At 46.2% G+C, this 16,597-nt stretch overlaps 2 protein-coding genes across 2 annotated transcripts; one reads left to right on the top strand and one right to left on the bottom strand.

Moving 5' to 3' along the window:
• The first annotated feature begins 282 nt into the window (after positions 1 to 282).
• On the top strand, positions 283 to 9,812 carry LOC119286672 (exosome complex component RRP43-like). The gene is made up of 7 exons (XM_037566095.1): positions 283 to 814; positions 913 to 982; positions 1,069 to 1,174; positions 1,642 to 1,708; positions 7,925 to 8,000; positions 8,876 to 9,165; positions 9,354 to 9,812. The coding sequence occupies exons 1-7, from the start codon at positions 596 to 598 to the stop codon at positions 9,444 to 9,446; spliced, it is 921 nt and encodes a 306-aa protein (XP_037421992.1). The 5' UTR covers positions 283 to 595; the 3' UTR covers positions 9,447 to 9,812.
• Positions 9,813 to 12,282: 2,470 nt separating this feature from the next.
• LOC119286671 (dolichol-phosphate mannose synthase subunit 2-like) lies at positions 12,283 to 15,774 on the bottom strand. The gene is made up of 3 exons (XM_037566094.1): positions 15,628 to 15,774; positions 12,827 to 12,970; positions 12,283 to 12,736 (listed from the first exon to the last, which is right to left on the bottom strand). Exons 2-3 carry the CDS (start codon positions 12,914 to 12,916, stop codon positions 12,581 to 12,583), a joined length of 246 nt encoding a protein of 81 aa, XP_037421991.1. The 5' UTR covers positions 12,917 to 12,970; positions 15,628 to 15,774; the 3' UTR covers positions 12,283 to 12,580.
• Positions 15,775 to 16,597: the final 823 nt, after the last annotated feature.

The following is a 16,597-nucleotide window of genomic DNA, read 5'->3' as shown; positions in this document are numbered from 1 at the left end:
TCAATTCCGAACCCCGACACCAACACATTTCAGAAGTCTTTTTCTTTTTACAATTACAATTACCTATGTTTTTAAGACGACACTTTGCTTTAAGGCGCTGGGGCGCCTCGACACCTAGGCGCCTAAAGCGGACATATTTGCAAAGCGCTGGGGTTAAAAACATGGACAATTACAATTCCAGAAGTCTGAAACGGCAGGTAAACGAAACCCCGGCCATTCCTTTTCAAAAAGTAAATAAAAATAAAACCCGGCCAACAAGCCGTCATTCTCCAAAATCGCTCATTTGGCAGGAACCCTAAACCCACAGGGCTCATCTCGCCAGCGCCGCCGCCGCCCAGGGAACCCACCAAGCTCGTCTCCCCGGCGACTCCCTTCACCACCAGGACCTCCCCTACCCCACGCACCGCCGCCGCGAGGGTGACCACGCGAAGCAGCCGTCGCTGATTAGCTACAGGGGGGCGGACCAACAAGACCGCCACAGCCCACAGACACCCCAGGAGGCCGGGTGGCATAAACCCTAGGAAGCCCGCGGCTCTTCCCTCTCTCTCTCTCTCTCTCTCCCGACAGAGCACGCCGCGACCCGCCGACCACAAGAATGAGCGCGGAGACCGACGCGACGGCGGCCGGCGGGCTCGCGGGGGAGATGGAGGTCGAGGCGTACCGCCGCCTCTTCCCCCTCGCGTTCCTCGAGCGTCACCTCCGCGAGTCCGTCCGGCCTGACGCCCGCCGCCTCGCCGAAGCCCGCCCCACCACCGTCGCGCTCGGCGCCGTCTCCTCCGCTCACGGCTCTGCCCTCGTCCGCCTCGGTGACACCGTAAGCTCCCCTTTCACTCTCACAACCTATCTCCGGTTCCCATTGCCATATTGGCGTTGCGCGCCACCTGTTTGATGAAATGCTTTCCATCGCCGCAGGCCATGCTCGCGTCGATCAAGCTCGAGGTGATGTCGCCCTCTGCCGAGACCCCGGACCAAGGATCAGTCGGTTCGTGTGGCCTTCCTCTTCCTTTAGCTGCTGCTGCTGCTGCTCTAGTTCTGTACAGTTTGGCTAACTTCACCGTGTTTCCGCAGCTGTGGAGTTCCACATGCCGCCTATCTGCTCCCCGCTTGTAAGGCCAGGACGGCCAGCAGAGGCTGCGCCTGTCATCTCCAAGGCCCTGGAGGACGTCCTCATGAGGTTTCTGTTGTGGCTTGCATTTCTTGCGCATCTTTACCATGCTGACACAAGGGATGAATGTATTACTGTGATTCTGCTTTCAGCAAATCGTTATGGTGTAGTTTTAGATTGGTTCATTCTTCCACAGAAAATAAGGATGTCACACCTACAAGAGCACTGTTTGAAATATATTCATATGATTCTCTTTTACCACAGATGTGAATGGGTCGTTTCAGATATATTTACCACAGATTGTTTCTGTGAATTGAAATCTCAGGCGGGTGATTTTACATTTCTTTCACTGCATTAAATTTTATTGATTATTTTGTTTCAACTGCAAGTTATAGGATAGGTATTAGTGTGCTTGCTGCTCTGAGAGATTTAAGTTTGGTTGATAGATGATCACACAATTTTTCTACCTATCGTGCTGTAACCTGTCTTTTCTCATATATGGCACTGAAGTTAATTTATTGTATCCTCTTTTGTAGCTCTGGGATGTTAAATTTGAAGGAGCTCTGTTTGATCAGTGGGAAGGCTTCGTGGGTAGCATACCTGGTAATACAACTTTGATTTTGATACTGTGGTCGCCGGTATTCCTTTATTCATAGAATCAAAGTATATCCCTGACCAGTCATCTTTAGAAGTCATCAGGACAAAATTCATGTGATAGCGATAAGTCGAATAAGAATGAGAAAGGCCTCCACCCTTGGTGCCTATCCAAACTTCGAAGTTTCACTGAGGATTGACGCTTTCAGTAGCGCGCTCCTCAATGGAGAATGATCAGCTCTGCGCAGCAACAAACAAAATAAACAGAACTCTGCACGACAGTTAAAAAAAATGATGAACAGAACACAGCACAAAGTAAAGTGTTGAACCGGTATGGGCCCTAGCCCATCAAGATCTGTCTCTTGGGCCCAAGCCCATGAGAGGTGCTGACCTAGAAGAGGAACCCCTCTTCCCCCTGCCCCGGTGTGAGCGGCCAGACACGAGAGGAACTACTCGTGAGTCACCAGACACCACCTGCCCTCCTCTCTGTAGGTACTCCCCCTCTCATCTCAACATGGTATCAGAGGCCAGCGACGGCGGGGCCTAAGGAGACGGCGGCGACGTCCGGCGAGGTGGCGGCGGATCTGGCGCGCGCGCGGGAGGCTGTGGAGAGCTGCACGCACGAGAGACGCGGGGAGCGGCCCGGCAGAGCTGCGCGGGCGGCTGCTGCTGCTGCTTCTTGGACCGGAGGCAGAGCCCCTGCTCGGGCTCTTCCTCGTCCTCGGGCGGCTGCAGAGGAAGAGGAGCTGCTCGGGGTGGTTGCTGGCGTGCGTGTGCTGAGCGGCAGCAGGCAGAGGAGCAGAGGAGGAGCACTAGTGGAGAGAAGGAGTGCGTGCGTCCTGCGTGCGCTGTGGTGCTGCTGAGCGGAGAGTAGAAAGGGGAGTGATCGAGAGGAGAGGAGCTGCTGCTGGGCGCTGTGGTCCTGGAGGCTGCGTGTTTGCTGCTGCTGACTCTGTTGCTGCTACTGCTGGTGCTGCTGAGGGGGAGAAGGAAGAGGAGGTGCTGGAGCTTATTCCTGCGAGGAGCTGCTGCTGGTTGGAAAGAGAAGAAGAGGTGTTGCTGAAGCTGAGCTGCTGCTGGTTGGAAAGAGAAGAAGAGGTGTTGCTGAGTTTTGCTGTTGCTGCTCATCCCGCCAAACAATGGCTGAACCAACTGGTCTTGCCGAGGCTTTGGAGAAGCTCGCTAAGATCCTCGCGGAGTCCAACTCTGGGGCCATCGTTCCTCGACAGGGAGTGGCTCAAAAGCTTGAAATGTCGCCCCTGGACATGAAGCTAGAGGGGGCAACAAATTATTTGAGCTGGTCCAGAAGGGCTTTGTGGGCTGTGGAGCAGAAGGAGCTTGATGGATATTTGTTGGGCACCGTTGTAGAACCAAGGGACAAGAGTAGTGCAGAGGGCAAGAGGTGGAAGGTCATCCACTCTGTACTTATGGTGTGGTTGTTGAACTCCGTGGTGCCCTCCATTGGACGCTCTGTGGAGGGGCTATCCTCACATGCTGAGATATGGAAGATTCTGTCCACTCAATACTCTGGCAAGGGCAATGTCATGCTCATTGCTCAGATTGAGGACAAGATTAGGTTGCTGCGTCAAGATGATGGCATGTCAGTGATGACATACGTGGCAGAACTGCAGGCTCTGTGGGCTGACCAGGATAACTGTGATCCCTTGGAACTCTATGATGCGGCTTCAATCGAGTCAGGGCATAAGTGGATGGCACGCAGGCGTGTGCTGAAATTTTTGGCTGGCCTCAAAGGTTGCTTTGATGGCAGGAAGGCTTCCCTGTTGCACCAACCTAGTCTGCCTACCATTCCTGAGGCTATTGCAGCGATGACTCAAGAGGAGGTGCGCCTATCCCTTGAGCATGCAGACATGAAGGTTGTGCCAGCTTCGACATTTGCAGTCACTGAGCGCATGGAGTGGGGAGATCCCACCAAATGTCATATCTGTGGGGAGGTAGGTCACTGGAAGAGAGAATGTCCAACTCGTGGCAGAGGCAGGGGATATAACAGAGGGGGAGCAGGCAGAGGTAGAAGTGCTAGAGGCAGAGGTGGATACTCAGAGACCTCATGGAGCCAGGCTTCTAGAGGTAGAGGTGGCTACTCAGGACACTCAGGGGGTCAGAGGGCTCACATGGCCGTTGCAGGAGACACTGGGACGTCCAAAGGCAAAGATGTAGATGATGTTGTCTATGGAGACTTTGCTCACTGCGCCTCCACTGATGAAGGTAATCCGGAAAGAGCATCTCTTGCTACTAATGAGAGTGCTCCAGAGTGGGTTCTTGACTCTGGAGCATCTAAGCATGTTGCTAGTAACTCATGTGTGTTCGAATCTTACACTAAGCATCCTCCCTCTCACACGGGCACTATACAAACGGCTGATGGCACAAAACAACCAGTCATAGGGGTTGGTACAGTAAAGTGTACTCCGACCATTTCCCTATCGTCAGTTTTACATGTGCCAGCCTTTCCTGTCAATTTGGTCTCTTTCAGTGCACTCATTGATCAAATGGACTGTCGTGTGATCCTTGACAAGTTCGGTTGCTTGATTCAGGTGCGACAGACGAGCCAGACGGTTGGGACTGGCACCAGGCGTAGGGGGCTCTGGTACATGGACCAGGAGGTGCAGCCGGACTTGGTGTGTGCTGCGACCATGGAGGATAAGGAGAAGCAGGCGATGATCCATCATTGTAGGATGGGGCATGTATCTTTTGATAAGATGAGTAGAATATTTCCGGATGTTATGTGTGGAATAGGCAAAGGCAAGCTGACATGTGATGCTTGTGAATATGCAAAACACACACGGGCCTCATATGTGAGTAAGGGGCTCAGGAGCATATCTCCTTTTATGCTTATTCATTCGGATGTATGGACTAGCCCAGTGGTGTCAATGAATGGGAAGAAGTATTTTGCTACCTTTATTGACTGCTATTCTCGCATGACTTGGATTTACTTGATGCGTCACAAGGATGAGGTGTTTAGCTGTTTTCAGAACTTCCATGCTCTTGTAAAGAACCAGTTTCAGGTACAGGTCAAGGTGCTCAGGACGGATAATGGAACGGAGTATGTGAACAACATTTTTGGGGCTTTCATGGCTGACCATGGGATTCTTCATCAAACTTCATGTCCGGACACCCCCCCTCAGAATGGAGTGGCCGAACGGACGAATCGTCATGTTCTTGAGGTCGCTCGGTCGTTGATGTTTACCATGAATGTGCCTAAGTTCTTGTGGGATGATGCAGTTATGACAACCACATACTTGATCAACCGAACACCTTCCAGGATACTTGGCATGAAATCTCCGTCTGAGTTGATCATTGGAGATAATAAGTTTGTTGTTCCCCCAAAGTTGTTTGGCAGGACCTGCTTTGTTCGTGATCACCGACCATCTGTTGGCAAGCTTGATCCTCGGGCAGTGAAGTGTGTCTTTCTGGGATACTTGTCTAGTCAGCAGGGGTATAAATGTTGGTGTCCCTCTGAAAAACGCAGGTTTGTAAGTATGGACGTTACATTCAGGGAGTCTGAGCCATTTTATGGTGAGCCGACTGATCTCAGTCTGTTGTTTGCAGAGCTTGACCACCTACACCCTGTGCATGATGGTCAAGAGGGGGAGAAGGATGTGTCTCATACTCACGGTGATCCTGTGGACATTAACACTGATAATGATGTGCAGGCTTAGGTTCAACCAATAGTGGGTACAATTCCGGTTAGTACCATCACTGATGATGATGTGCGGGCTCATGTCGAGCCAACTGTCGATACACTTAAGATTGGTGCTCTCCAGGTTCCTGTTCGGGATCGATGGCAGACGAATACCCTGGTGTACTCTCGGCGGCAACCACAAGTGCAGGGGGAGCAGCAAGGCAGGGAGGCAAGAGTGCAGGGGGAGCAACAAGGCAGGGAGGCAAGAGTGCAGGGGGAGCAGCAAGGCAGTGAGGCAAGAGTGCAGGGGGAGCAGCAAGGCAGTGAGGCAAGCTCATCTGACACAGTGGAGCTGCCCATTGTGTTGCGAAAACCTACACGTGAAGCGGCAAGGAAGGGTGAGGTAGCAAGGAAGGCTCTGCCAAAGGATGATGCTTGTGATGACCTTGATATTGGCAATTTTGTGTCTTACAAGGCTTTGTCACCTTCATATAAGGCGTTTGTTGCCTCTCTGCAAACTGTGTCTATCCCTAGGGATTGGAAGGCTGCAAAGCAAGATCCGAAGTGGCGTGAATCGATGATAGAGGAGTTAGAAGCATTGAAAAAAAACAAGACATGGGTGCTAACCACATTGCCGGCAGAAAGAAAGCAGTGAGTTGTAAGTGGATTTTTACTGTGAAGCAGAATCCTGAGGGCAAGGTGGAACGGTATAAGGCTAGATTGGTTGCCAGAGGATATAGTCAAACTTATGGAATTGACTATGATGAGACATTTGCTCCAGTTGCAAAGATGAACACGGTACGGGTATTGGTCTCGTGTGCTGCAAACTTTGGGTGGAAATTGCACCAGTTAGATGTCAAGAATGCCTTCTTACATGGTGACTTGAAAGAAGAGGTATACATGGAGATACCGCCAGGTTTTGGCACAGAACAGACTACGGGGAAGGTATGCAGGCTAAAGAAATCCTTGTATGGTCTGAAGCAATCGCCGAGGGCATGGTTTGATAGGTTCAGACGAGCTGTTTGGAATATGGGGTATGGCCAATGTAATGGTGACCACACGGTGTTTTATAGACACACTAATAAGAAGATCACCATTGTTGCAGTGTATGTTGATGATATCATCATCACTGGAGATAATGAGGAGGAAATAAAGAGAGTGAAGGGGTGTCTGAGCAAGGAGTTTGAGTAAAATACTTAGGAAATCTAAAGTACTTCCTTGGCATAGAAGTGGCCCGGACAGAGAAGGGAATATCTTTGTGCCAACAAAAATACACCTTGGATCTTTTGAGTGACATGGGCATGATGGGATGTCGTGCAGCCCCTACTCCAATTGAACAAAATCATCAAGTAACAGCACAATCAGGTGAGCTAGTGAATAAGGAAGATTATCAGAAGCTGGTTGGGAGGTTATTGTACTTGTGTCATACCAGGCCTGACATTACGTATGCCGTGGGGGTGGTGAGCAGATACATGCATGAACCAAGGAGAGGGCATCTTGATATTGTTCACAGAATCCTGAGATACTTGAAGGGGACTCCGGGTAAAGGGTTGTGGTTTGCGAAGAGTGGACATCTTGAGGTGGATGGCTATAGTGACTCTGATTGGGCTAGCTGTCAAGATGATAGACGATCAACTTCAGGTTACTGTGTGTTTGTGGGAGGAAATTTGGTGTCATGGAGAAGCAAGAAACAGAATGTTGTGTCTAGATCAACAGCAGAAGCTGAATATAGAGCATTATCTCAAGGGTTGTGTGATATGCTCTGGGTGAAGCACCTACTATGCGAGTTGAAACTCTTGAGGAAGGGACCCTTAAGGGTGTGGTGTGACAATCAGTCAGCTATAGCCATTGCTAATAACCCAGTTCAACATGATAGGACGAAGCATGTGGAAATTGATCGCTTCTTCATTAAAGAGAAACTTGATGCTGGGATCATCAGCCTTACTCATGTCAGCTCTGGGCAGCAGTTTGCAGATTGCTTGACAAAGGGACTGGGAACAAAGGACTGTAACTTGGTGTGTGACAAGATGGGGATGATAGATATCTACCATCCATCTTGAGGGGGAGTGTTGAACCGGTATGGGCCCTAGCCCATCAAGATCTGTCTCTTGGGCCCAAGCCCATGAGAGGTGCTGACCTAGAAGAGGAGCCCCTCTTCCCCCTGCCCCGGTGTGAGCGGCCAGACACGAGAGGAACTACTCGTGAGTCACCAGACACCACCTGCCCTCCTCTCTGTAGGTACTCCCCCTCTCATCTCAACATAAAGAAAAAAAGAGCTTATGCGTAATACCTTTGTCTCTTTGTTACTGTGCTGATGTAGTTAGAATTTGATGATGGTGGTTAATTTTAGCACCTACCTCTACATTACGAGAATTGCTTGTGTAATTTTATGTTCATGCCTCGCATATTCATATGGTAGCACCATATATGTTGTTTCTCTAGATTTCTGCACTGGGCAAGCATGTGTGATGTGTGCTTGTACATTGTACAAACCCAATGAAGAAACACAAGTTTGAGATAGCCTTCTGTTAATAAGTTTGCCAAAGAGATATGTGCTTTTTTCGTTTCTTGACACCTCTATTTTGCAGGATGTCTATTGTTTGAATGCTGATGGATCTTTGTTTGATGCTGCACTGATCTCAGTGGTGGCTGCATTTACACATTGTATGTTTAATTTACTTTCACTCTCTTAATTGATTTGATAACCTTCCACTATTTGTTTGACCTATAACTGGAAACATTAGCACTGGTATTCTGCTGGTGGTTACTTAATGATGTATGAACTGTAATGATTCAATCTTCTGTTTCCATATTTTTTATATTGCAACCGCCTCTTGTAGTTAACTGAGGAAGTTTGTATACATGTTACAGATTTTAATCAGACCTGATCTATTATTGGTTGTTTTTACTTCATATGGTTTAGTTTATGAGTTGCAAAGTTTATATAACCTTTTGAAATTTCGAACAACGAGAACCATATATAATACAGTGCGTTAAATCATATTGTGTGTCCCGAGTTTCGTTCTAATGCGAGTAAGTTACAATGTCATGACTCATGATTGACTTAGGTTTTTCAACCAAACTGGCACTGAAAGTCTAAATAACCTCCTCATACGGAATAGTGTGGTGGTTTTATTTTATGTTTGGAATAAGTATCTTTTTGCTCCTTGGTTCGGTATATTTTTATGTGAATTTTTTGATTAAATGTGAATAATCTCTTAATTTGACTTTCTCGATCTTGATAGTTCAGTTTTGAATTGAGGATCTGGGTATATTATGACAATTGGTTTCTACTGCATTAAGCTTATGCCAGGTTTTTAATATGAGAATACATTTCATTTCTTGAGAGCACCGGCCTAAAGTTGTGTACACAATTCTATGATACAAATGAGCCTGTCAGAGGAAACAATGCTGTATTACTTAGTTACTTTCCTTCAAAGGACTTGTTAACTGACGATATTTGATTTTTATTCTCACTACACGAATATCTTGCTTGATTTTTGTTACTTATCATTATTAATACCATGTTGCATTCACAGTGGAAATTCCCCTAGTATCTGTTGGTGATGATGGTAGAGTCTTTACTGTTGGAGGCAATGAAGGCAAAACCAAATATGAATTGGTAAACAGAGAAAAGAGGAAGCTTACTCTTGGTGACATTCCATTTCCTCTCACATGTGCACTTCACAAGGATAGTATTCTAGCGGACCCAACTGCTGAAGAAGAATCAATAATAGAAACCTCTGTCACAGTTGTTCTAGATTCTTCCGGCCGCTTAGTGTCAATACAAAAACCTGGAGGTGGAGTGACGTCCATGGCAACAATTAAGGTTTGATTTCCAATCCCTTTCCCCATATATATAACAATGGCAACAATATGGTTTATTTCCTGACGTATTAGTAATTTAGTATCCATTCAAGTATGACAACAACTTTAGCTAATTGGTGTTGGTTTTATTTTATCACACTAACTTAATGGATGGAATGAGGTTCAGCTAATGACCTTTTATTTGTGCAGGCGTGCATTGGCTTGGCAAAAGAAAGAGGACAAAAGTTGAAGGAAATACTCACGGACTCCGTTGAAGCAATGGAAGTTGACCAAGCTGAATAAGTCCGTGCAAATAGTTCTAATTCAGTGGTTGTACTGCCACTGGTAGTGACATAGAAGTTTTGTTGCTTTTAACTGTGGGTATTATTTTTCTAGGATGAACGCGAAGATATAACAATCTGTGCCCTGCATATGACCTGACGTTTGTAGGGCCATAAGTTTTATTTGAGAATGTTCTTGATTATTTTCAGTAGCTCTTTTACAGAGTTTAAACTTTATGTCCAGGTGCGTTCATTGTTCAGTGGTGGTTATCTTTGGTTTTGTGTTTTTCATTTTGGTTTACTGGTAGTCTAATTTTGTTTTCTCAAGGATTGTCGTTCATTTCAGTGAGAACATGGGGAAAATGTTTAGATTCAGATTGTACTGTAGCTTTTGGTTGTAGAACTCCGGAGGCTTCAGAAATATTTCTTTTTGCTCTGTCATGTGAATTGCTACGTGAATATAATTATTCCCTCCATCATCACCCTTTGTTTTTTTTTTGAGACAACATCCTTCGTGGTATTGTACCCTGTTTTGTTGGTCCTATATGCTGGGCTCTGAAACAGGCCCCTATATAACTGAGCAATTTTTTTTTCTTTTCGAAACGGAGGCATAAGATTTGCCTCATCTATTAAATAAGGGAGAAGCAGAGTTTAGAGTTTTATAACAGCACCCACATACACGGCATGCCGATTACTCGCGCAAGAAAATAGGCCCTAGTCTTTTAGCACCCGCGGTAATCCAGAGCTTTGCCTCCTCCATGATGTTGTTGAGAAGTATCGGCGTCAGTGCAAACTTGTGCCGAAACACTCGTGCATTTCGCTAATTCCAAATGGTCCCAGAAACAAGCATGGCGAGGGAGGCCGAAGCGCTCCGGCTAGGAACATGGTTGCCGGTTCGCTTGTCCCACCATTTGTGGACGGACCCGGCAAGGTGCCAATCGATGGTGTCCATGTGAGCAAGGCCAAGCTTGACGATAATTGACCTCCAAAGCCTAAGTGTGTAGCGACACTTGAAAAAGAGATGTGCATCCGTTTCTTGTTCTCTTTGGCAAAGAGGGCAAAGGCCACAATTTGCCCAACCCCGCCTCTTGAGGCGATCAGCTATCCAAATCCTATCTTGGAGGGCCAACCATGCAAAAAATTTGACCTTCGGGGGAGCCCAAACTTGCCAAACCATGCGGTCCATGGGGGAGAGAGTTAATCCAAGGAACTGAGCCATATATGCGGTGGCCGCTGTGTAGATCCCGTTGTTCGAGTGCTTCCAAACGTTATCATCGTGGAGTTGCTTATCAAGGTGGACGTCACTCAGAAGCATCCATAGGGTGAAAAACTCCCGGACGTGATCACCGGAGACGATGGTGTTGAAGTTGATTTTGAGAATCCATGCATTGCCTTTGAGAGCCTCTCTCACCTTCCAATTCTTTCTCCTGGAAGCCTAAAATAAATTAGAGGTGCAATGTCCTTGGGCTTGCGCCCGAGAAGCCAAGGGGAATCCCAAAATGGCGTTTTGGTGCCGTCCCTCACGGTGATGGTGATCGAAGCATAAAGGAAGTTTAGATCATCCTCCGCGCAAGGGTTGCCAAATCGAACCCATAATATGTGGGGTTCCTTCCACTTATACCATAGCCACCTTAGCCGGAGAGCACGTGCAAACTTGTCAGTATTAAGCACCCCAAGGCCACCATACTCCTTCGGCCTACAGACTGTATCCCAATTGACCTTGCATTTGGCGCCTGTCGTCTTGTCCGTGCCCGACCAGTGAAAAGCTCTTTGAATCTTGGTTAGGTTATGGAGAGTGCTAGGTGGTACGATGAGAGGCATAATGGAGAACACCGCTTGGGAGCATAAGACCGACTTGACCAGCACCGTGCGACCGATGGTTGTGATGTTTTGGCCCTCCCAAGTAACCAATTTGCCAGCCGCCTTGTCTTCAAGATATTGGAAATCTACCTTCTTGAGTTGCCACACCGAGAGTGGAAGGCCTAAGTACTTCACCGGGAAGGTTGCTCGAGTAGACGGCATACTCCCAAGTATGTGCCCAAGGTTGAGGTTGTTGCATCGAATTGGCACCACCGAGCTTTTGTGGAAGTTGGTACAGAGACCCGTAACCTCACCAAAGCCTCTCAAGATCGAGGCGAGGTTATCAATGTCCTGTTTGATAGGAGCCACAAAGACCGCGGCATCATCCGCATAGAGAGAGGTCCTTACCGTGGCCCCCCGCCCACGAATCTTATGAAGAAGGCCTTTCCGGGTTGCCAGGTCAAGAATTTTATGCAGCGGATCGATCGCAATGACAAAGAGGAGGGGGGAAATGGGGTCCCCCTGACGAAACCCGTTGCCGTGCTTGATCGACGGGCCGGGCAGCCCATTGAGAATGATGCGAGATGAAGATGTCATTAAAAGGGCAGCAATCCAAGCACGAAACTTGGTGGGGAAACCCATGTGTTGGAGGAGGTTCAGGATGTAACTCCACTTAACCGAATCAAACGCCTTCTTGATATCAAGCTTGAAAAGGAGTGCTGAAGTTTTGCACTTGTGTAGCCTCCGTGCGAAATTCCGAACGTACATAAAGTTGTCATGGATGCTGCGTCACTTAATGAATGCACTTTGGGCGTTGGAGACTAGGCCATCCATGTGGGGGGCTAGCCGGAGCGAGAGGACCTTGGCGATGATTTTAGCGATGGCGTGGATGAGGCTAATAGGCCTGTAGTCGGAGATGCCTTCCGCACCTTCCTTTTTGGGCAAGAGGACAACATTGACTATTCAGCTTGGAGACGCTAAAATGAGCAAGACACATTTGGCTGTGCCTTTTATGTGCAGCTTCTGTACTGGTACCAAAAGTGAACTACACACAAGCATGATACATGTTAGTGCCGACTACATTGATCAAACACATAATCCGAGAAATATTGATGTAACAACACTTGATATTTGACCAATGTTCATTCTTGGAATGTCATGCACCTTGCCATCAGTAAACTACCAAGAACATGCAAATGCCCATTAGATCTAATTTATGACATAAGTGTCACGAGAAAGCCTTAGATCACAAGCGAAGGCAATTTAATGAAATACAATCATCCACAAGACCTGTCTACTAGGTTCTATAAGTACACCAGAAATTCCACTGGATCGGCAGGGGAGTCACCAAATCCATCAAGCAGCCTTCTTTTTCTTCGACTTCAGCATCACAAGACCGATGAATATACTTAGGAACGAAAGTAGCACCACACCGGCAAACACAGGGATGAAGATGGCGTATTCTTGAGGCAGAAAGTATTGGTGGACAAAATGGTCATCGTCAACAAATGGCTAGGCGGGAAAAGAGAAACAAAATCACCATCGATGCATTAACACAGAAACATATAGAAATGAAGCATGTAATGCCCAGAAGTTACTAACCAAGATTATGACCCAGAAAGTGTAGTAGGTAAAGATGGATAAACTCGTCATGGTCAACACAAGGCCGACTGCCTTGTCTCCCATTTCCATTTCTCCAGAATTTATAGGAACCTACTCTTGATTTGAGATACAAAATTGGGTTTCCTGCACACAGATAAATGCAAACACAGTGAGTATCCAAATAACTTCACATGGTAAGGTTCATAAAATGGAGTGCCAAGATAGTGAAACTACATCAAAATAAATAAATACTTCATAATAATACCAAAAGTCCTGATGTACTCTGAGGTGCAACATGGTATGTAATAAACCTGAGCAACCACTCCACCGCTAAAGCAATAAATTACAGTAGATGCAAAATCATCAACCAGATATCTAGTGTAAGCATCAACTCGGTTGTGCCACGGCGAAATATTTTTTCATTATCATATTTTGCTGAACTTTTGACGACTAATGGACGGAATACTAGGTAAATCTCATATTACAAATACAACAACTGGAGAACTCAGCCTGAATTCAGTAAGCAACCAACCAGCAAGCATTGCATTTCAATGTTGCAGCAAGTAAAACTTGCTCACTGAATTCCTAAGCACCAACCAAATAGAGTTCAGGGTGTCACATGTCATTTGGGACAACCGAAACAGAGCTATTATTTTCAGGGTGGTGAAGAAGCAACAAAGTCATGAAGTCAACAAGTACGCAGATAAATCATCTCCACCGACCACTGCTAGTCCTGCAAACTTCTTACATGAAGAACACAAAAACCTTGTACAATGAAACTTTTTTGATGCTTACATATATTCAGTATACCAAAAAATAGCTGCTAACAGAACACCTTTTTTTTTTAAACGGATTAACAGAACACCTTTCATCAGCTAGATTATGCTTTGTTATGGGCAGTGGTGCTACTACAACAACTAAGATTTTGCTGTCCCTTGTTTAAGAATATAAGAATTTTCTAACGACATGGAGTCACATTACACATGACGCATCTAGGAGATACTGCAAAAGGTAATTCATCCTTTGTTGAATTTCAATAATATGCGAGATTTCACTGTTGATGGTAACACACAAGGTGTCTGCAGTTCTTCCGCTTCATTACAAGAGGTAGATCCGTAGATCCACTAGTATGGTTCTTGATTTTGATTAGCAAAAATTATATGGAGTTACTACAGTTCAAATAACGTCCTGTCACCAATTTGTATTTTGGTATAATCGTTTTTTAAGTAGTAACTACACAAGCACCACTGAGCAAGAACACAGTATACAGAGATCCCCAACAAATTCAAAAGCAGGCAGGTCAAATCAACCTATGGTTCCACAATGAAGCAGTGAACTCAAAAGTGATATTTATTATTACGTAGTGAACTTAATTCTCTCTTCCATAAATGTCAAGCCTTGAGGAGAAAATTATAGCTATTTAATGGGTAAAAGGGAATAATCCCTTCCATCATTTCCTATTTAGGCCTTCTGTTTCTACCTTCGTGTCTTTTAAAATAAGATTAAAGCATAGACTGCCAGAGGCAACAGGTGACCAAATTGGCAACATAGGTGATCAGAAATGAAATAGATGCACGTTTCTTTCAATATAATATACATTGTATTCTACGGCTGTATGTGTAGATACTAGATAAAATGATAGATAGATAGTTTTGTCTGGATGCTTGTATAATAACCGAACAAGAGCGTCAGCATGAAATAGAGGATATAAAAAAAACACCATTCTAGTTACTTGTTTATCTGATTTGTTCTAATAACCCAAGCATAACCGCAAGCACCTAGTGGTCCTGCTACAGATCACACACTGAAACAAGTGCTCTCTCAGTGAATGGGGTCAAGGAGGACATGCAAATAATTTTTCTAAATTACGCATCACATATTATAGCAGTAGAGTTAATCAGATCTAAGAATGCTTCAGTCATGTATGCGCTACACACTTGGTTCATGGTCCTCATACAAAAAGCTACCAATGACTGGAAAAAATACAGAGGGCCTAACATGGGGAATGGAGAATGGGTTCATTCTCTACCATCCAGTAAACAAATTCGCGTCAAACTGAACACTTTGGAACATGTTACAAATTTGATATGGGCACAATAATCAAGCTTGTGGTATGTCATGTGCAAGTATGCATTATATCCCAGTCATGCATCCTGAGCAACATCTTACATACAAGATGGCATTACTTTTTTTCATGCATTCAAATACTACGGAGGAAGGAGACATTTCAATCTTTCTGTGTCTCTTGACTTTTAAGTCTGAACACACCTCAGTATATGCACCAAGTTCAAGACAAGAGAAACAGTATGTGGTAAATAAAGTAGAACAGAAATTAATTGCCGACAAACTAAATTCTACTCTTTCTTTGATAGGAGAGAGTTCACTAGCCGAGTTGCTAGTTTCTGCATTTTGTAAAAGCAAATACGATTGGAACTGATTTTTTCAATCAGCGAAGTTGGATGAACAGCCTTATGTCCGTTGTCACAGAAATTAACTACTCCCAAGCAGATCAGGTACTCAGAGCCTTGCTCCCAATTGCCCCCCGATCAGAGAAGAGCCTCGTTCTCTGGCCCAAGCCACCGCAGCCGCGAGCGCACGCAGCCGGCTCATGCTCTGCCTCGTTCTCAGGCCCAAGCCACGCACATCACAACGCCGCCCGGCCGCGCGCATCTGGACACCGCCCCGAGGCCCGAGCCTCACCTAGCCCGCGCGAATCGCCCTTACGCCACCCCCGCGGCGCCGTTCCAGCAGAGGCGAAAGAAATAGGGAGAGAGGGGGCAAGGGACAGAGGGGACACGCACCTACGCCCTGCCGCAGCCGTCGCCCTTCAACCGCCGTCGCCGGAGCCCACGATCTGCCGACGCCGCACGGGACAGAGAAGAACGAGGGATGGAGAGAAACCAAACAGGCAAACTTTCCCTGGAGTCCGATCACGAACGTCCGTAGATAATCCGACGGAGCCGGATCCTGCATTTTCTTTGCCGTCTATATATTCTTTATAAATCTGTTTGGCCTACTTGTCAACCATACAAGTCCTTCTTCTATCAACCCGGTGTAAAATATCCCCTGGAAAAACCAGTGTAAAATAAAAATAAAAATTCCAGCCAACTTCATCTTTCGGATGCGCTTGTTTGCCCTCAGTTAGTTGGCTCTTGGTACGGCGATTTTGACATCTTCCATTTTGTTCCGCGGCATTATTCCGTTTCTCCAACTCTCTGAACCAATGGTAATGGATTGCAGCCTGTATTGCGTTGGATGATGCTCCAGCCAATGCCTTTTCAGCATTTTATAAATCTCGTCTCAAGTGATGACTGACAATTACAGTGTTTAAAGCCCAAAATCAAATACAATATCTCTGAAACATCAGAGGCTAGGTCTTCAGGGGCTAGGTCTTCTTCTTCCTCGCACCAGTCAGATGAGGAGCATGTTCGCCGCACGCCACATCCCCTGGAACATGTTGGGAAACATAGTATAAAAGAAAGAAAAAACATCCGCCAAAGGACCACTATGAAGATGCAAATAGCTTGATCTAATATTTACCAATGAATGCAGCGAAGATTAGAGGTTGGTGACGAAGTTGAGGGCAGTCCCTGTAGCTAGGATTAAACCTCCCAACCGCGAGAATTTTTCTCCTCCTGATCTAGGATCAAAGATATGATTCTTCTGTCCGTATCCACGCGTATGAGAGCACGGATCCTGTCGGGCTTCAACATCCAGAAGGAAAGCCTATGGTGGAGCAGCCTTACGACAGAAGGAGTTTCCCGAGAGAGA

This window comes from Triticum dicoccoides, chromosome 4A (assembly GCF_002162155.2).
Source record: "Triticum dicoccoides isolate Atlit2015 ecotype Zavitan chromosome 4A, WEW_v2.0, whole genome shotgun sequence".
Taxonomy (NCBI): Eukaryota; Viridiplantae; Streptophyta; class Magnoliopsida; order Poales; family Poaceae; genus Triticum; species Triticum dicoccoides.
This window is presented reverse-complemented; position numbering and strand designations above follow the sequence as displayed.

Coding starts and splice junctions, on each gene's coding strand:
- LOC119286672 (XM_037566095.1), top strand. CDS start 596: ATGAGCGCGGAGACCGACGCGACGGCGGCCGGCGGGCTCGCGGGGGAG. Junction 983..1,068: donor CCCGGACCAAGGATCAGTCG/GTTCGTGTGGCC, acceptor GTGTTTCCGCAG/CTGTGGAGTTCCACATGCCG. Junction 9,166..9,353: donor CGTCCATGGCAACAATTAAG/GTTTGATTTCCA, acceptor TTATTTGTGCAG/GCGTGCATTGGCTTGGCAAA.
- LOC119286671 (XM_037566094.1), bottom strand. CDS start 12,916: ATGGAAATGGGAGACAAGGCAGTCGGCCTTGTGTTGACCATGACGAGT. Junction 12,737..12,826: donor CTTTCTGGGTCATAATCTTG/GTTAGTAACTTC, acceptor TTTCCCGCCTAG/CCATTTGTTGACGATGACCA.